This window comes from Pantherophis guttatus, chromosome 2 (genome assembly GCF_059756535.1).
Source record: "Pantherophis guttatus breed Tessera chromosome 2, ASM5975653v1, whole genome shotgun sequence".
In the NCBI taxonomy this organism is placed as follows: domain Eukaryota; kingdom Metazoa; phylum Chordata; class Lepidosauria; order Squamata; family Colubridae; genus Pantherophis; species Pantherophis guttatus.
The window spans coordinates 30,854,854-30,876,092 of record NC_142064.1 but is presented as its reverse complement, the minus strand read 5'-3'; the positions used below and the strand labels follow the sequence as shown (position 1 = coordinate 30,876,092).

The 21,239-nt window shown below is 41.0% G+C and overlaps 1 protein-coding gene across 11 annotated transcripts in view; it reads right to left on the bottom strand.

Annotated features, from left to right (window-relative positions):
- Positions 1-21,239, bottom strand: part of KIF2A (kinesin family member 2A) — a 69,859-nt gene that overhangs the window by 26,462 nt on the left and 22,158 nt on the right. For 6 of the 11 annotated variants that reach the window (XM_034440968.3, XM_087885719.1, XM_087885722.1 and 3 more), the window contains 7 exons: positions 21,112-21,206; positions 20,011-20,127; positions 10,517-10,571; positions 7,444-7,509; positions 6,232-6,332; positions 2,138-2,233; positions 1,139-1,193 (listed from right to left, as the gene is read on the bottom strand). In XM_034440968.3, the coding sequence (XP_034296859.1) occupies positions 1,139-1,193; positions 2,138-2,233; positions 6,232-6,332; positions 7,444-7,509; positions 10,517-10,571; positions 20,011-20,127; positions 21,112-21,206 (585 nt within the window). Of the gene's footprint in view, positions 1-1,138; positions 1,194-2,137; positions 2,234-6,231; positions 6,333-7,386; positions 7,510-10,516; positions 10,572-20,010; positions 20,128-21,111; positions 21,207-21,239 lie in introns of those variants that run through there. The other 5 variants (XM_034440965.3, XM_034440967.3, XM_087885717.1 and 2 more) reach the window with 1 other exon arrangement.

Sequence of the window (21,239 nt, the reverse complement as noted above, 5' to 3'; positions counted from 1 at the left end):
GATTTAAAGAATAGCAAGCAGACAGGGAAGCAGGAGGCGACCTTTGGAGATTGACAATAATTAGCAGGCAGGCAAGAGAGCTATCAAGCAGGCTAAGGATCACAAGCTATAGTAAGCAGCATATCCTGGTGAGATTCCTGCCTAGGCCTTGGCTTGGGAGCTCAGCTGGAGTACTCAAAAGCAACATATCTTTTACTGGGTAAAATATAAGTATGGTTTACTAATGCTTTCTCCCACACAGTATGAAATGATAGCTCTTGCTATTGTCACTGTTTTGATCATTTACCTCTAGCATCTTCCTATATTACTGCTGCCCAATGGACAGACCAAAAATCCAAAGTATATTTCCTTGGGAAAATAGCCACTGAACTCAATACAACCTGTTACAAAATAAGCATTTCTATATTTACCCAATAAAAGTTTGCTAAACCCAGTCCAAATACCTTCAAAAGCACAGCCTGTTAACTTGTTCATACAAACACATCCCAGAATTGATAAACAAAAAGTATTCTCTGCTATTAGTAGTTAAATTCAAAAGTTTCAGGTACAGTAAATATAATTTCAGTTTGTCATCTATTTTGATTACAATTTTTAAAGAGTTAATAAAAACCTGTTTTCTTACAAGGCTATTAACAAATGTATTTTTCCTCCCAGCTTCAAATTTCTCATCCCCTCCCTCTTTAAGACAATTTTTTCACTTCACAATATAAGCAATTCCAAAATAATTTCCATTTTCTAATACCATAATTTTGTATTCAGCTTTTCTACAGATTACAGCTTGAGTTATTCCATCGTTTATCTCAGATCTAAGTTATGTCCTCCCTCATTCTAATATGGTGGGCAAATTAAAAAAAAGTTCAGTTAACAATCTCACATTTCAAATCTATATTTTCATTAACTTAAAATGCATTTTATGGCTATAATTACATTCTGATTCTATAAACTCATCTTTAAACTAATTTTAACTATTTATACCTCAAAAAGGCTGGATTGAAAGAAGAAATTTAATATGTAACATCTTAAAACTTATCTACACATTCTAAAATCAAGTTCAGCTGTGTATATGATTTCAAGACTAAACCCATTTGAAAATTATTTTTGATCGCACTTAAGATCTGTATGTTAAAATGAGCCATACCTTTTTTATTGAGTGGTCGTTTTCGAACACATACACATATCCTGTGCTCATCAATCTTTTACAAAAAAGGAAACAAAATGGAAGTTAAGTTAAGTAAGTAAAAATTGTACTTGAAATTAAAACTCAAAGAGAAATGTATTGAAGCAATTGTATATAAGATTATATAACTGTCTATTTTTAAAAATACCGATGATCTAAAATTCATTGTTACGTACTCTTGCAGTTCAACATTCCACAGTGAAATGTTTCAATTACTTACAGGTTCCTATAGGCTTTCAAGATAAACCACTCCATGTGGTTTAGGCTAATTCTTTTGGCCAATTTGAATACCTCATCAACAATGGTGGATGAGTGACATATTTTATTATTCATATTGCTGTAAAAACTACAGCACCAAAACCAAGATGTGGTAAGTTACTTTTGTTCTAATACGAAAATATTTCTTAAAAGAGACATCATTTTATAATCTCCATTTAATTTTTCTAATATCAAATGTACATTTAAACTCTTTTGTAACACAGGTTCTCATGGCTGAGATTTGCCAATTCCCCCCTCATAGCAGGTAACACCAATTAGACACAAAAGCACCCTAAAGTTATATCTGTACTGGTTCCTAAACCTAGATTTGAATTAAATAAATTTATCTACACATTCTAAAATCAAGTTCAACTGTGTATATGGTAACCTTCTAATAACCTAAGCATAAGGTTAATTTCAGAGTTAAGGGCAAAACATTATTGCAAATTTTTCTTAAATAAATCAATTCAAGAAAACTATCAAATAGTAAAAAAAATTAACATGGTCTCTTTGAAATGAAGGGTTAAAGATTATTATTTAAGATTCAGTTCTCAGATAGATTTGCTAGGAAAGAAATAACTAAAAGTGAACATTTGTTTAAATACAACGACTTCAATTTCACAACTTATTCCCTGCTGACCATGTTACCATTCAAAATGTCAGTAAAACTTCTTTTAATTATTACATATTAACAAAACTTACAGGATCTGCAGTTGTTAGTGGTCTATAATCCAAACTTCCTCTGAAATCTCTGATCATACACATGATTTCATAATTTGGATTTGTGGCATCTACATCCTAAGAGAAAAAAAATCATTACTAAAACCATATTGCTCATGCCACTGTAACACATACCGTATTTTCCAGCGTATAAGACGACTTTTTAACACATGAAAATCTTCTCAAAAGTCGGGGGTCGTCTTATACGCCGGGTGTCGTTCTCCTGTAACCAGGCAGACCAGCCCGAAAGGCTCTAACGAGCCTTAAATGGCTCTGGCGATCCCAGCTCTGAGGATCCCAGCTCTGAGAATCCCAGTTGAGTTCCCTGCAACTCAGCTGGGATCGCCAGAAACCACGTAAAAGGAAAAAAGTTTTTTCCCTTTTACTCTGAGGATCCCAGCTCTGACGATCCCAGCTGAGTTCCCTGCAACTCAGCTGGGATCGCCAGAACCATGTAAAAGGGAAAAAGTTTTCCCCCTCCAGCTTGCTTACCTCAGCTGCTAGTCCCAACGCTTGCCTTGCTTTGCTTGCCTGAATCTATTCAGGCAAGCAAGCAACTCCCTGCCTGCAATCAAGCAAGGAGGGAGTTGTGGACTTCAACTCCCAGAATTCCTCAGCCAGCAAAGCAAAGCTGGCTGAGGAATTCTGGGAGTTGAAGTCTACAAGTCTTAAAGTTGCCAAGGTTGGAGACCCCTGTTCTATTGGGTAAGTTTTTTTCCCCTTTGGGAGCTTTAAAAAAAATAGTCAATTGGGGTTTTTTTAGTTGTTCTTTTTTAGATCTAGCCATTTAAAGTTTAAGAAGTTTTAAATTTAGCTTTCATATAAAAATAAAAATAAAATAAAATAAAATAATATTTGTGCAGCTTTCTGAGATTTAGTGTGTTTCTGTAGTGTTTCACTCCAACTACACAAACACACAAAATCTCACAAAGCTGTATGTGGAATTTGGTGTGTGTAAAGTGTGAAAGTTGGTTTTTTGGACTTTTTGTGGCTGTGTGAGGTTCCTGCTTGTTGCAGGGGCCATTTTGGGTCTAGCACAGCTGCTTTTACATTGTGGGTGAGCCAGTTGTGTTGTGTTGTGTGTGTTTAGAGTGTGAAAGTTTTTTGGGGGGGCTTTTTGTGGCTGTGTGAGGTTCCTGCTTGTTACAGGGGCCATTTTGGGTCTAGCACAGCTGCTTTTACATTGTAGGTGAGCCAGTTGATGTTTTTTAATTTTTATTTGGTGTGCATTGGAAGAGGGGCAGTCTTATATGGCGACTATAGCCCAAACCCTATATTTTAACAGGAAAAGTTGGGGGTCGTCTTATACGCCCAGTCGTCTTATACACCGGAAAATACAATACTTATCATAAATATTACAAGAGAATCCTGAATGGAGATAATAGGTTTTTAAATATCAATTTTTCTTCTAAATTCATGTATGAGAAAGTAGACCCAATTCACAAGTCAAATATGTGTTTAAGTGTAATGCAAAATGAAAAAACTTTTGGTGGCTATTGCAATCAACATTTTTGGCAGTAGGTGAGGTAATGATGCAAGTGGATAATTCCAGGTCATGCATATGGTTGCCTATTATTACTCTGGAAAGAGAGTAAGACGGAAAATGTGTTTTTCCTTTTTGTAATAAAATTTATTGCTCAGACTTTATTTTTATGTATTCACTGTCATCAAATTTTTACAACATCTATCCCACTTCATGTGTCCTACCTGTTCTAACATATGCCAGTGAAACATGGACACTAATCTCACAATTGATACAAAAGCTACCATTGGCACAAAGAGTCATGGAAAGATACATGCCTCAGAATCACAAGACAAGATAGAAAGCTCTGCACGTGGATTAGAGAACAAACAAAATATATCATGCTGTCAAAAGAGTAAAAGAATGGAAATGGAAATGGGCTGGTCACATAGCAAGAAGAACTGATGGTAGGTGGACTAAGGCAGTCATAGAATGGTTCTTGATAAAAACCATCCACAAAAAAGAGACCTAAAACAAGATGGATCAACATCAGCAAGTATTGTGGGCCCAACTGGCAAAGGAAAGCTCAAGACATACTGATTGGAAACATGCAGAAGAGGCCTTCATCCTGCAGTGGATAGACAATGGCTAGAATGATGATGCTGATCCTATCCCATCTAAGTGACTCTGACAATTTGTCACAAACCTACCCTAAGCATACATTCCAACACAGTAAATTGGTTAGAATGTAGGACCCATATAGCACAACGTAACAATACATATCTCATATCATACATTTCATCTCACAATCATACCCAAAAAAATCTAACTATCATTCTTGGGGGGGGGGGGGGGGAGAAATCACTACTCTCAACTCAGGTCCCAAAATTTTTCTGAAAAAGGCAAATTACAATGGCTTTATTAAATACCAACAATGCCAAATTAGGTATTGACTTAATACTGGGGGGTGGGGGGATGGTGTGTGTGTGTGTGTGAAAAATGCTGTTTTCCATAAAAAAAGTGCCAGGGGCCAAAAAGCTTTGACTTCATAAATCTGATGGTTATGTAGCATTTTACCGCTCACACTTAAGTCATTTGGGTTGCACATTTTGAAAGTAATAAAATGAATGAAGGAATGATTGTGGATCTTCAGATCAAACAAAAAATCTGAAATATTGTCGCTATTTATTTTATAATCAAATTTATTACACTGTAAACTTCTAAAGCCTTTAAACCAGTGCTTCCTAAACCGGGGTAAATTATCTAAAATTGGATATAAGTGGCTTTTCTTTGGGTAATAATCCATAGACATATTACCCAAACATACCAGGGATATTTAAATTGATTTAAAGTGTAATTTACATTGGGTAAAAACGAATTTCTGATAAGTGGTTTGAGTAATGAAGCAAAATGTTTGGGAAACATCGCTCTAAACAGTTCTTAATAAAACTATACAGTGACAATTAAAACTTAAAATACTAAAATACAGTCATCAACATTAAAACTCTTGAGTTTATATCATAGAGACTTTTCAAATACCAGCCAAGGAAGTTTTGAATTCAACTGAGAATCAATCACTTCACTGCAAGAAGGGATATGGGCAACAATAAAAAAAATATTTGGTCTGCAAATAACCGCTTTATCAGAATATCTTTAGATCCTGGCTTGCGCCGAATGACATGAGCATGCTAAAGCTGATCTTGGCTGCAGTTACCGGATTATTAGCATTTTTTTGTTAAACTGATCAACAAGTGTAGATTTAATTATTGTGGTGGAACCTCCAGCTACAGTACACTGGAGGGAGGTGTTAAGAGGGGCCTGGTTTAGAGTCCTTGCACTGCAGGAAGTTGCAAGCCTGACCTCCTCCACAATCCCTGAAGCCTCATCTGACCAATCTGAAAGGAATGCCTTCAGTCTGGTGAGATTCTCATATCATGGCTGACTAATAATGAAACTTCCACTTGAGATTGTTTATGAGTGGTTCAGATTGCTTGTGCCTGACAATTATGGAAGAATTAAGGGCTGGTACCTATCAGTATGAATTGATGTAATCTAGGATGGTATGGATGCATATTAAACTAGGAATCCTTAGGTTGGTGATAGTTGCATGTTATAGTCTAATTTGAGGAAAAAATGTCTAATAATCTGAATGAATAAGATCCACATTATTCTGCTAAGGGAGATAAGAGATGGGTGGGAATAACATAAAAGAGGACCATTAAGTAATTTAAGAATGGCATGATTACTATCATAATTACTGAGAAAGACTGAGAAATTAATAAGCTTGTAAGAGTAAGCATGGGACAGACTGTTTTATGGTAGTCAAAACTGATCTAATAAAATATGGTCATAGAAGGAAAAAAAGTTAGAAATTGCTATGAAAATAGAACTACTGAAAGAAGTTAAAGTACAACTCTTGCATTAAGATGCATTGTAAAAAAAGATTAGCCTCCCAATTTTGGGGGAGGGGGGAATGATGTTGAAAAAAGGATATGGAAGCTGCTTGGAACAGAATAAAAAGATTTTGAAGAAAATTCAATTCAATGCATTGTTTTAAATGGTTAGAAAAATATGAACTGTACACAGAAGCACTATCAATGAAAAAATTAAAAACCTGTGCTCGTTTCTCTCTAATTTCCTGTTGCTGTAATCTTCGTTTTTCACGCTTTTCTTGTAATTTTTCAACTTCTTTCACACAATTTGATTTTCTACGTGCTTAAAGAAGAAAGACAACTTTTGTCATACAATGTATTTCAAGTTTTCAGTTTTTTAATTAATAAGATTGAGAACTGTCCCTGCTAATTTAATTCAATATAAATGGGTTTAAAAATTCCTAAAATATAACCATCTTCTGAATAACCATTTTGAGCTGTGGGAGACAATATGAAGAAATTGCCAGAGCTTGATAATATATTGTTCACATAGCCAGCCTGTAATATAATCTGGTTGCTACTCAACTGCACCATAGTTTGTACACCACCTGCAAACTAACAAATTCTGCTGGCTGCTCTCCCAGGGACAGAATTTTAATATAGGCCGGAGAGAGAGAAATTTTTTTCTTAACAAATCTGGGCTGAAAATAAACCTTCAACCAGTACTTTTTTTATCGTCCCACCCTCTTTCTTCCCTTGTTTTGTAATGTTAAGCAATTATCTTATCATGGGCGTGTTACATAACAGTTAACAAATACAGAATGTATTTTTTTTATTTGCAAATCTGTTGGCCTAGCTAAGCAACAGGGGACTCTTCAGGGAAATTTTTTCAATATTTAGTTTATACTGTTTTTGTCATAATCATTCTCGCTGGCCCTAGAGAACAAGAGAGGATAGCATGACTGCTTAACAAGGAAAGCAGAGTCCCCCACTTTCCACAAGGAAGACTAATCGAATTCTTTTCTATTAAGACTACTTAACTTAGAGGTCTCACTTAAATGGCTAATTCAGCTTGAAGGTAGCGTGTCTACCTGTCTTACCTAGGCCAGCAGGATACGGAAAAAAAGAAGTGACAACACAGAAACAGCCACTGACTAATACATGTTACTCTCTTGGTTTGTCCTAAGGTAAGATCTGGCCGATTTTAAACTCAGCTTGTTAGTTAGAACAGAATTCTTAGTCTATTCTTACAGGACTATTGAAAAAATAATCACAATGATGTATTATAACAAGATATAATAATGGTATAGTTAAATCTGTATTTAAGCATTATGTAATCATCCAAGAGAGTCTACATGTAATGCCTAAAATAAATCCTTGATACATGGTTTACATACAAGGGGGTCCAAATTCCTTTTTTGCAGCTTGAACTGGAGATATATCTGAAACACTACCATTCTGTTGTGTAGATGATGACTGTTCAGGAAGCTGAGTAGGTCGTGCACGTGCAGAACCAATCACTGAAAAGATCAAAATAAAGAGTTTATTAAAAAAGATTTACTAAGAAAATGAGGCAAAATGGAAAAGAAATGTGTAATTGTTTCACAATTCAGTGACTTATTAATGATAATCATACTCTTCATTAAATCTGATACTCTTTAATGAAGCAAATTATAGTTGTGAAAAATCAGCATACTTCTTGGAGACAAATCAAAACATAAGAATAGGTTACATAACAAATCAGTAGTTGAATTCACAAATGACTGTCAATCTTTATGTAAGAAGTGAAATGCATGTGTCACTCTGGCAGAACCGTATAAGTACACTTAAGTTTCAAGGCCAGTAGACCTACTCTGGTGGACCTTCCCTTGTGGCAACACAAGCAACCAAAACAAATTACACAATTTTAACTTTAAAAAGTTATAGATAAGGTGTAATGGTAGGTGGTTACTCATGTGTTCCAAAAGAACTAGTGAGGCCCCATTGTCTACATATTAGCTCATGCATTACAGATTATGGGAGTCCCACACCTTATTCCAATAAAAATATTCATACCAATAATGGGAGGTGATCAGCCAAACAATGAAGCAGAGGAGTATTAATCCTCTGGTAGAGATGGGGAAAAAATGCAAGAGTCATGAATAGAAATGTACTACATGGAAGTTTTCACTCCAGACCTGCAGATCATCTCTCACTCAAACCACTTGTGCTTCTGAAACGGTTCAAGAGATTTCTAAAAATAAATAAATATTCACTGCTGGACTTATATTCTACTCCAATTATAACTGATTTTGTCCAGTTTACTTATCCTATTCTACAAAATAAAAATTTAACAAAAAATAAAGGTAAAGGTTCCCCTCGCACATATGTGCTAGTCGTTCCTGACTCTAGGGGGCGGTGCTCATCTCCATTTCAAAGCCGAAGAGCCAGCACTGTCCAAAGACGTCTCCATGGTCATGTGGCCGGGCATGACTAAACGCCAAAGGCGTAGGGAGCGCTGTTACCTTCCCGCCAAAGGTGGTCCCTATTTTTCTACTTGCATTTTTTTACGTGCTTTCGAATGGCTAGGTTGGCAGAAGTTGGGACAAGTAACGGGAGCTCACTCCATTACGCAGCACTAGGGATTCGAACTGCTGAACTGCCGACCTTCCCATCGACAAGCTCAGCATTTTAGTCGCTGAACCACCATGTCTCTTTTTTAAAAAATAAAAAAGTATAAAAATCAGCAAATAACAAACAACTCACAATTGTATACAAGGGAAATGAACACATTCAAAGAGAATATCTTAAGAGGGACCAGTTGTTCCCAAGGCTTGCTAGAAAAGCCAAGTTTTAATAATGTTTTGCAGCCCAATAAGATTGAGGAGGCTGAGTGGTGGGGGATCAATTGAAAACGGCCTCTTTCACCTTGTCTTATCTGACAGACAGAAATAACTAAAAGGTGGCAGTCCTCAAGCCACACAGGTTTTAAAGATGATATCTAGCACCTTGAATTACATCTAGAAGCAAACGGACTATTGAAATAGTGGTGTTATGTGGGGAAATTATGACAAACACATAGCTACTCAAATTACTGCATTCTAAACTAACTGTACAGGTAGTGCTCAACTTAGGCCCACAATTGAGTCAGGAATCCCAATAGTTGGGCAAAATGTTGTTAAGCAAGGCATCATGTGACTACAGAAGGAGGCTCAGATTTTCAGGATCTGAGCTATGTTTCTGCACCACGCCAGAGGAGTTCAGTTCCCCTTAGCCGGCAGTTCTTTCCCCCACAAAATGAGATGGAGTCCTCTCAGCAGGTGGCAGTAGCTTGAAATCTTCCCTGTTGGCTCCTCCATTGATTTTCTGGGGAAACCAGAAGAGAAAATTTCAACTGGCAATCACATGATTGCAGAGCACTTGGCAACTAGTTTCAAGTGCAAACAGGTTGTCAAGCTCCCAAATCACATTCACATGATTTCAGGGGAGGCCATGATGTTTTACGACAGCTAAAAGGACTTTACGAGCCATAAAGCACCTTTTCCAAGGCTATCATAACTTTGAACGCTTTTTAAATAAATGGTTGTAAGTTGAGGACTACTTGTAGTTTCCAAGTGGTCTTCAAATGCAGCTTCAGGTATAGGGGTAAAATCCAGCAGCTTCTGACAGGTTCTGGAGAACCGGTAGCGGAAATTTTGAGCAGTTCGGAGAACCGATAGCGGAAACTTTGAGTAGTTCAGAGAATACCACCTCTGGCTGGCCCCTGAGTGGGGCAGAAATGGAGATTTTGCAGTATCCTTCCCCTGCCACGCCCACCAAGACACGCCCACAGAACCGGTAGTAAAAAAAAATTGGATTTCACCACTGCTCAGGTAATATAGATTGCAGCAGTACAAACAAGAAATGACCAAACATGTCCAAACATGAGTGATTAAGTAGTGCCTTCTACTTCAGAAAATGTCCAGAACTTAGAGGGAATCCCTCTGGAGTCAGATGGTTTCCTAAATTGTATAGGAACCCTAACCCTAACCCAAAACCATTCTATTTCAGATCATGTCTAGATTTATTCTGTGCATCCAGATCCTATAAACTTCTGGCTATCAGGACAATACTATATCATCTTTTTGACTAGGGGTGGAAATATAAAATTGGGTTACATTAGCAGATTGATAACTGATCCCATATCAACATATCAATCCCCAACATCCTTGTGTGCGTGTTAAGTAGAAGTTGGGAAAGCATCAAGCCTGTGAAATACCATAAGCCAGAGGTCTCAGCTCAACTTCTCCCCTTTATACCAACTGGAACCAGATCATCATTGCAATACAGTGCCTACCACTCCGTGACTTCAAAACTGTCCAAAAGGTACCAAAAACCAGCTAACTATAATTATATTAGGATCTGTATTATTTGGAATGTGTTACATTGTTATTACTTGGAACAGAAAATAAAATTGTCATGCAAAGTTTTACAGAAGAATAAGGCAGACAGTTTTTTTTATAGCTGGACTATTAAACTGGAATTAAATAAAAAGTTAATAAAAATTACCTCTGTTGTCTCTAGCAGGAGTTTCAGTTTTAGAAGGAGCCACAGTCCTTCGATTCTAGAGAAAGGATAGACATTCTATAATTTGTTATCCACATCCAAACAAACTTGTTGGGAGAGTTGAAGCCTTTCAGCAGGTAAAAGGAACAGCAAGTCAGCAAAATTTATACATTTGGGAAGTCCCTAAATTATTCTCAAAACCATCTACAAAAGAAGCTCTACCCTTCTGACAAATGCAAAAGAGAACTGCAGAGATTGAATGTCAGTACAGTAAACACAAAAATGAGGTAAGTGTTTTCTAATTAACTATAATCTCTTTTGAGGGAGATAGGCAGTTTAGAAATGTGAAAACTAAATAAATTAACTACCACTCCCACCCGCACCAAATGTTATGTATCATATAACTAATTGAGGACGTGACCAAATTATCAACACAGTAATGAAAACTGTAGAAGTGAAATTCCATGTAAAATTTATTAAAAATTAAAAGACAAAATATTTATCTTGCAAATTATCTTGGGTTCATATATGTATTATTGCAGCTGTATTTGGAATACTGGTACAATACAAGAGGCCAATACGGAATTAATATGAAAGTTCAAAATGCAAATAGGACAAGATATTAATGAGTATCAATCATTTTAGAACTGTAAATAGCAGTTACAAAGGAGTTCAATATTATAGGACTATTGTTTTAGATATTTATTTGTTAGGCTTTTAATGTTTTAATGCTGGAAGCTGCCCAGAGTTGTTTCGTTATAAATGGGTGGCAAATTCAATCAATCAATCAATCAATCAATCAATCAATAATAGGAGAGTTTAATTCTTGCCCTGCACTTGACCAGGGAAATCTCTCTCTCTCTTTCCATACCAATCAATTCTTTAGCTGATAAAGTTTTTTTAATTTAATAATATAATACTTAGATTAGCCTTACAATTTGCTATGAACACATTGACACTATAATCCATATCAAAATTACTTCCTGTTCTTCGACTTTTTACATAAAGGGTACTGTTACTATCTTCTGTAAGGCTGGAATGGTTTCAATATAGATGAAGAACTCTTGACGTAAAATATCCCTGACAGCTTGATCACACTCTTCCACTTAGTAATTTGTTATAAAGCATAGCTGTTGGGCTTTCACATGAGGTTCTGTGGTGGACTAGATATCTCTGAACTAGCAGAGACAGCACTGTGAAAGTGAACAGCAGCCATCGCTAAAAATGTTTTTTTGTGACTGGGAGATCGATCCACCTGCATCCCGAATTGCAATTTCTTGTGAGATTGTGGGATGGAAGTCTAACAGTCTTCTCATGGGTAGAACGGACATTGTCTCACCTGAACGCCCATTTTCGGGGCGCTGCGGCTACACTCCATAGCTGGGTTACTTCCTCACGTTCTGACATCAACTAAGTGGACTTTAAATTTATTTCTCCCTTTCTCCGTGCTCTGGCCACGCCCCTTTGTCCCATGATTCCTCAGTCTTGAAAGAAGGTGCAGCACAGTAAACATGGAACCGTCCAAAGAACAATAACTGGAACAACCCCTGGAATGTCTGAAAAAAACAGGAACAGAGCAAAAAGCCCAAACCGAATAAGAAAAATGGGGGGGGGGAATGGAGTGTAGCCGCAGCGCCCCAAAAATGGACGTTCAGGTGAGACAACGTCCGTTTTCCAGAGTGCTGCATCTACACTCCATAGCTAGGATATACCCAAGCCTAAACCACAGGGGCGGGAAGCTGACTCCTCCCCGAAGCCGAGGCTGAGATGACCGACTGCAATACCCTCCTTCCGAAAAACGCCTCCAACGAAGCGTACGAGTCAATCCGATAATGTCGGATGAAGGGGGACAAGGAAGTCCACGTGGCCGCCCGACAGATGTCCGACACCGATGTTTGAGTCGCCCACGCCGCCGATGTTGCAGCACTGCGGGTGGAATGAGGAAGGATCCTGCCCGGAAGGGGCCTTGCCTGAAACTCATAGGTGGATGAAATACAGGCCTTAATCCAGCGGCCACCGTGGACGAGGAAACCTTTTGCCCCATGGAGGCGGGGTGAAAGGAGACAAGGAGGGCCTCCGTCTTCCTAAAGGAGGCCATTCGACAAAGATAGCGACGAAGTGCACGGCGGACATCCAGCGTGTGCCAGAGGACCTCCCGGTAATGTTTAGGGGAAGGGCAGAAGTCAGGAAGGATGATCTCCTGGGCCCGATGGAACCACGAGTTCACCTTGGGGGTGAACGCCAAATCAAGTCTAAGCACCATCGTGTTGGACCAAAAGATGCACAGATCTTTCCTAACAGATAAGGCAGAGAGCTCCAAGATCCTCCGGGCCAAGGTAATGGCCAGGAGGAAGGCAACCTTGAGGGAAAGAAATTTCAACGAAACAGAGGCCAAAGGCTCAAACAGCGGTGCGGTCAGAGCTTGGAGAACAAGTGGAAGATCCCAAGAGGGATATCGGTGCACTGTGGGAGGACGCAAATTGGTGGCCCCATGCAGGAATCCCCAGATCCAGGGGTGATGAGACAGAGATTGATAAGGTTGGCAAGAAAGGACCATCGATAGGGCGGCAGTCTGACACCTCAAGGTGGCTGGGGCCAAGCCTTTGTTGAAGCCCTCGTGCAGAAACTCGAGAATATCCTGGATAACCGCTGAAGTGGGATCGACATGGTGTCCCGAACACCAGAGACAAAATGCTCGCAAAGTCGCTTCGTACAGCCAAGTCATTGACAGCCGCCGGGAGGCTTGGATCATGCCAATTACCTTGTCAAAAAGTAAATCTCTCTTCAGGATGACCCGTTCAAATGCCAGACAGCCAACTGGAGCCACTGAGGCTCTGGATGACAGATGGCCCCCTGGCACAGGGAGATCCGATGTGGGGGAAATCACCCATGGACTTTCGACCGAGAACTCCACAAAATCGGCGAACCACTGGCGGAGTGGCCAATTGGGTGCCACTAACAACAGTTCCGCCCTGTCTGTGATCATCTTCCGTATGACCTTCTGAATGAGCGGGGTCGGAGGGAATGCGTATAGGAGGCCGGGAGGCCAACGACACCGTAAGGCATCTGTGTTCTCCGCCAGCGGACTCTGGTAACGGGTTATGTATCGAGGCAAGTGGGAGTTTGCGGGACTTGCAAACAGATCGATGACTGGAGTCCCGAAGTGGGCCGACAGCTCACGAAACAACTGAAGCTGAAGTTGCCATTTGGCAGGGTCGATCCGTTCCTTGCTGAGCCAGTCAGCTTGTACGTTGGCTAACCCGGATATATGATCCGCCCGTATCGATAGGAGGTGGTGTTCCGCCCAGCTGAAAAGCCTTTCCGACTCGAGCATCAGGGAGCGGGACCTCATCCTCCCCTCCCAATTCACATGTGCCTTAGCTGATGTGTTGTCCGTGAGGACTAGGACGTGTGACCCCTGCACGGCGAGGCTGAAGTGACGAAGGGCTAGACTAATCGCCCAAAGTTCGAGCCGGTTGATTACCAGGAAATGACAGCCCTGCAGGATAGCTGGCGACCGCTACCACCGAAGGGAGAGGCGAACCTGAGGAGGTACAAGTATCTTCCTCCCCGAGTTGGAACAGCTGCTCCGCTGATAAGGGAGGATGAGCCACTGCAACGGCCGGGAGTGCCTGCGGGCCCAAGGAACAATGTTGAAGCACGAGACTAGCTTTTCGAGCAGTTGAGAAAGCGTCAAAAGGGAAACGGATCTCTGAGCTAGGACCCAGATTACCAGTCCCTGATGCTCCGAACCCTGTACGGGGACAAAAATACTTGATCTGTGGTGGAGTCTATTACTGATCCTAAATGAAGGATGGATGTGGAGGAACGAGATGACTCTTGTCCAGGTTTATTGAAAAGCCGTGTTTCTGAAAAGCCGAGAGCACCCAGTCCCTGTCCTGTGTTGCCCGATCCCGGGACGACGAGAGAATCAGGATATCGTTGAGGTAACACAGGATCCTCACCGGGGCAGATCTGAGGGTGGCTGCCACCACTGCCACCAGCTTGGTGAAGGCAAACGGGGTGCTGAAGAAAGCCCGAAGGCAAACGGGGTGCTGAAGAAAGCCCGAATGGCATTGCACAGTACTGGTAGTGCGTCCCCGCATACTCGAATCTCAGGATCAGCGATGGGCGGGATGCACCGGGACATGTAAGTAGGCCTCACGAAGATCTACAGACTGCATGAGGTCCCTGCCGCACTGACGCGAGGCTCAACCGCAGGGAATGCATTTTGAATCGGCGGTAGTGAACTGCCAGATTCAGATGCTTCAGGTTGAGGACTCCCCTGTAACCCCCCGAGCATTTGGGTATCAAAAAAAGCACCGAGTAAAATCCAGTCCCCAATTGGTCCCCGGGTACGGCCTCTATCGCCTTGATGTTCAGAAGGTGCTTGATCTCTGCTGACATGAAACTTCGCAGATCCGAAGAGCAGGGCACTGGGCATCGGATGAAGCGACTCAGGGGGGTGTCGGTGAACTCTATAGAGAAGCCCTGGGAGACCGTACGATGCACCCAGGCATCCGCCGTCGACAGGACCCACTGGTGGCGAAATGTCTGGAGCCGTCCGCCGATGGGGCTCAGCAGTTGCGAGTCATTTGCCTCGCCGGAAGGTTTTAGAGCCGGAGCCACGGAAAGGACGCTTCAAAGCATGTTGAAGCCTTCCCCTGTCCGAAAAGCAGTCACCTCTGATGGTAAGTAAAGGACCCCCCCCAGGCCCAGAGAAGGTCCGAAAGGGCTGCCGTTGCCGTAAGGAGTGTAACGTCTGTCTGGCTTGCGGTAGGCGGACGGGAGGACTTTGCGCTTATCTTTGTCCTCGACGAGGACTGGATCGAGTGCAGCACCAAACAAGTTGGGAGCCTTATAGGGGGCTGAAGCGAGCTTCCATTTAGTTTTTACATCGGCCTTCCAGTGACGGAGCCAGAAGAGACGCCTTGAGGTGACCGACGAGGCAAGGGCCCGGGAAGCAAATTTAACTGAGTTTAAAGAAGCGTCGGCTGAGTATTCGGTGGCTGCAATTATCTTATTAACATCTTGATGCAATCTGGTCTCCTCAGGAGGAAGCCTTTCTTGCAATTGACGCAGCCAGATAAGCGATGCCCGGTTAAAAAAACGACATGGCCATTGTTGTTCTGACCGCCCAGGCCACCGCTTGGTGGGATTTGCAGAAGGTGAGCTCTGCACGTCTGTCTTCAGACTTCAGACCGTCCAAGGGGTCCGAGGAAATGACCGAAGGTGAGGCGAGAGTCACCACGGGAGCATCGACTACAGGTAAATCCAGAAAAGCATCCAGTTCGGGGGCCGGGCAATAAAATTTTTTGTCCAGATTACTGGGGGTTGTTAAGGACCCCGGTTGACCCCACAGCATTTGAAGGACATCTGCAAACAGTTGGGGGCATGGAATGTAGTCCTTCTCCTGCTTGGCCTGCTTAAATAAGGCGTCATGGGGGCCTGCCTCAGGTTGAGAAATGGCAGCCTGTGCCCCAACCGCCCCCAGATTAGTTGTGAGGCGCGCCTTGTGCAGAGTGATTTAAACAGCGCAGGGCGAAAGAGACCAGTAAAGGCAGGAGAGTCTGGCATCAAGCCCTCGTCTTCAGAAAACTCAAAGTCCTCAGGGAAGTCTTCTGCCTGGTCCGAGTCCCCAGAGGAGTCAGACTCCCTCCGTTGTGGTGAACGAGGCCTGTGTGATGGCTGACTAGGCGCCAACCCCTGGGCTGGCCTCGATTGGGGGTCCTGAGAGGCTTGTTGTAGACCAGCCACCAGGATGTTGGATAAGGCCATGGACAGCATGGCCTAAAGGTCAAGTTGAGGGGCTACAGGTGGTGGATCCGCTGCATGGAGCCCCGCTGCAGTAGGAGTGAAGGTAGCCTCAGGCGACTGGCGGTGAGGAGGATGGGAGGAGTCCAAACCGGCAGAAGAAACGTCTGGCATAGATTGCAAGACCCCCTTTGCAAGGGACAGTGGAGCCATAGAAGCGTTCTGTGACGTTGATGGCGTGATCACAGGAGATGTCGGCTGAAGGGGTCTTGAGTCCATGGCAAGAGACGAGGATGCCGCTTGCCTGGCCTTGTCATATTGTCTCTCAAATGCCTTGTGGCGCCGCAAAGTGTCCTTGTCAATGGCCTTGGTAGCCTTGGAGCGATGGGTCTTGCGGCTGACAGGAGCAGACCACTTACCCGCCCCCTTCCTGTGTGCCTTGGCCCTGGGCGGACTCTCTTCCCGCTCGAGGTCGGAAGAAAGGGACAAATCTGCCATGGTGGTATAAAGACCTGGTAGTCCTGTTGGTTTTTTTTTTTTTTTTTAAACAGGAAGAGGCGCCAGACAAAGACAGGTGGGACTAAGGATCCCCAAAGTTCGACCACCAGCATACAAAGTCAGACCAAAGGCCCTCCAAAGGCTTTCAGACTGTCCTCGTTAGGGAGCAGTGAAGGAGACTCAAGGTGTGGCAAGAGGCACAGTCCGGCCGGCCAGCAATCATGCAGAGGCGCCTCAGAAGGTGTGGGGCAGCTAGAGCTCCTGCTAGGTATGGGGCTCCTAGAACAAGCCAGGGGACTCCCCTCCCCTCAACGCCGCCGATTCACGGAGCGGATGGCACACAAAATGGCGGGTGAGGCAAACGGGCAACCAAAATGGTGGCCACAACCGTTGCAGTAAAATGGCGGACTCACGTTGCCGAGACCTCGCTGCTGAGGCCGGGAGCCGAGCAGGACCGCTCCGCCAATTGTCGCTGTTCTTGTCCCGTTGTAATCGGTGGCGCCCGCAGTAGCAACTGACAGGGCAGCCACCAAATTAGAGCCCACAGTGAATATAACGGAGCGAACATGAAAATTGTGTAACCGCTCTGATGCCGCCTTTGCAATGCCGAACCTCTGAGCGCCAATCTGACGTGGTGGGGACCGTGACCGCAAGACGCCTAGCCCACGCACACACACCGGCGGCTACAAGTCGAGCCAGATCCGCCCTGAGGGGTCAGAGTCTGGCTGCTGTCTTCACACTGAGGAACGGGACGGCCTGGAGCCTCCAGACGCATCACCATGCTCACACAGCTGACTGTCGGCTCAAACAAACAGAAATCTTCCGCTCTCCACCGCGAACAAGGGAAAAAAATAAATCAAAAATAACCAAATTACCTAAGCGAAATAAGAAATAGAAAGAATTTGAGCACAGAGAAAAATTCCACCTCAGTCTGTCAGCAACTGAAAGACTGAGGAATCATGGGACAAAGGGGCGTGGCCAGAGCACGGAGAGAGGGAGAAATAAATTTAAAGTCCACTCAGTTGATGTCAGAACGTGAGGAAGTAACCCAGCTATGGAGTGTAGATGCAGCGCTCTGGAAAATGGCTGAGGAGATGAGGGAAAAACAGCACTTACACACACATTGCGCTTGCACATACAATGTGTAGCATTTTAAAGGACATTAAGTTCCACCAAAGCCTCGCTTTCTTAAACACTTTTGGATACAATCGATTTACAGTAAAAAAGAGATCTTTGAAAACAGCTGGACAAAGAAAACAGTCTGTCAAAGAACCAGCCTTCCTTCCGAATTACAGAAAGTAAAACAAAGACAAAACGTCTTTTAAAGGACGTTAAAACAACAGCAAAGAACTTAATAAGATTTTGACTAAGAAAGTTATAGACAGATAAACAGGACTGTATAAATTTGAAACAGTAATATTTTGATGAAAGTACTTTAGTACTATTCAGAATTAATTAAATAAAACAGGCCAGATCTTCATGTGAATGCTGGTTTTTCTTTTTAACATCAAAGAGAAAAGATAACTGGTGGAATTTATAAAACAAGGAGATAGATGTAACATGATGGGCTGTGTTATTACAACTACAGAAATACAGATTAGATTAAAGTTTTAAGAACAAAGAGAAGTCTAAACAAGAAAAAAGAGAGATAAGTCGTCCTTCATTTTTGTAACTGACTTACTTTTAGTTTTGGATTATAAATAAGAGAATGGCAACCTCCAGAAAAGTTACAACACATGGTGAGGGAAGGAGAAGATTGTTCAGAAAAAGGAAATTATCCCAGAAATATTATAAAAATATTAAAAATGAGTAAGAATAGAAGATAGATAGTAAAGATGAAAGAATAAATCTTACAATAAATCTTAAAGAATCTAGAGAGGAAATTATGATTTGGGAGATAACAAATTGTTGAAACAGTGGAAAAACAGCTGGTTGTAATGACTGAAATTCACATTATATTATAATCTAAAATAAAATTTTGATAAAATAATGTACTGTCACTAATGACTTCAGAAAAATTATCTGAAACACGAAAAGGTACTTCAAATTTATGTTGGTAATATGAATAGCATGAAGGGACATTTTATTATGCATGGTGGATGTAAAAAATTTGGATTCAAATGCATATACTGAAACAAACATTTTTAAAGTTTAAAGTGAAACTACAACTTTTTTTATTGGGATTCACAGGCATACAACTAGAAAAAAGTCATGGAAGATTATTTTTATATATAATCACTATTGTGAAAGAAGTATATGCACAAAAATGGAAAAATTCTGAAATACCAGAGAGATGATTAGTGAAAATGATGGAACAAGCAGGGGTGTAAAAGTAGCTTGTTGTTTAGAGAAAGATCAACTACTTTTAATTATTGGAATAAAGGAAAGAAAAAAAGAAAATTTAACAAATAGACTATGCATTTGATTATTAGAAAGAGTAGATATTTGGAAATAAAAATACTTTGATGTAACCTTAGAGAAAATAAAGTGTAAAATATTTATAACTGCTGTTAAGAAGATTGGAATCCACTCCTGTATTATTTTGTTTTCTATTTCCTTTTTATTTTTTTCCTTATTTCATTTTCACTTTTCTATTACCTTTTCTCTGTTTTTCTTATGTTTAACTTAAAATTTGTATTATTTTTCTCTGCAGAACACTTCATCCACACATACACACAGAAGCTGTCTTTAATCTATGCATCTAGGTCAGTGATGGCAAATATTTTAGATACCGAGTGTCCAAACTGCGTGCATGCACTTGCCCAAACTGAAAGGTACGCATATGTGAGTGATCATGCGCATGAGCAGACATGCGCGCACGCATACACAGAAGAGACCTGAAGACCAGCTGGCTGGCGGGAGGCAGGGCATCCCAACACCGGCAGCACGGCAAGATCTTTTTCTTTCACGAACTTCTGTTTCGTCATTTGCAGGGAAACAGAAGCTCACGAAAGAAACGCCACGGAGAGCTGAGCTGGGGCGACAGCGCATGTGCCAGCAGAGATGGCTCTGCGTGGCACCTCTGGCACGCATGCCATAGGTTCGCCATCACGGATCTGGGTACAAGGAACATTTGCTGAACAGAGAACAAAATTAAAGAAATCTTATTTCATTGTCTTTAACATTTATTTTTAAAAAATCAGAACATTGTTAAATTTCAATTCTAAACTAAAGATAATTATAAACCAAGAGGCACAATGAGGTACAGTGACTTCAACTAAATAAATATTATATACATTACCAACCTTCACAATTTTGTTTACTTTTGCTGAAGGTGTGGGAGGTGGAGGAGTCTCTGGGCTAGGATCATCTTCTTCAGGAACTAGGTCTGGGTTAAGTGAAAATATACTCTCCAAGTCAATCTTTAAAAAAAAAAATAGTTTCAAATAAATACATTGAAGTATTTACTTGCCTTTCCTCAACAAACAGTCTCTATGTAACATTGCTACCAAAAAATAAAGGTTTAATTATGAGGCATAAAGGTTTTCATTTTTTCTAAAAAAAAACCAACAGAACCTAATAAATTAGGGCACAATGTGTTAGACATTCTCTAATGACATAGAAAAACAAGTGCTTCTGTTGCTCAATTCTGAAATTTTAGGGAATGCAGCTGTCTTCTGCCACATTCTTGATCAGCACAGTCTCATCAGAGATATATCATTGTTTGATATAAGTCTAACTGCTCTATTTCCTTTTTATTTACTTGACATACTGCCTTTCTACTCAAACAAATGAATATTTATCTTGATAATACAGGGGACTATATTTCTTCCCAACTGTGTTCCAAGTCCTTTTCCTTGAATAAAGGAAACTACATTTTAGATAATCAAAAATATACATGTCTCAAGGACGCATGCTAATAAGTGGTAAGTGGTCCTCAATTTACAGTTCTTTTAGTGACCGTTCGAAGGCACTGAAAAGAGTGACTTATGACCATTTTCAAAACTTATGATTGTTGCAACATCTCCATGGTCACGTGATCAAAATTCAGGCATTTGGCAACTGACTTATATTTATGACTGTTGCAATGTCCTGGGATCATATGTTCACCTTTTGTGACTTTCTGGCAAGTAAAGGCTAAGTTGCTTAGCAACAGAAATACAGGACTACCTGTATTGTGTCAAGCTATTTCTTGCAAATTCAGCTGGTGATGAAATTTTAATTATTTCTTCTATTAGACTGATTTTTAAAAAGCATACAAAATACCATTGAAGCATATTGTTACCGTTTTCATTGAATGCAATTCATATTATACAACTTTATTTAATATTTCTACAAAGTGATACTGTATTTGTGTTTGAAGAATTTCATTTTTCATAACATTTAGATGGTTAAAAAGACCATACCTCTTTTCCTTTAGTATCACCATTTTCAATCCATTCTACAGTAACACTTTCATTATCCTCATTTAGAGATGTTACCATAGCTTCATGTATTCGACCTGGAAGAAAAGTATATTAAGTTTTAAAATATG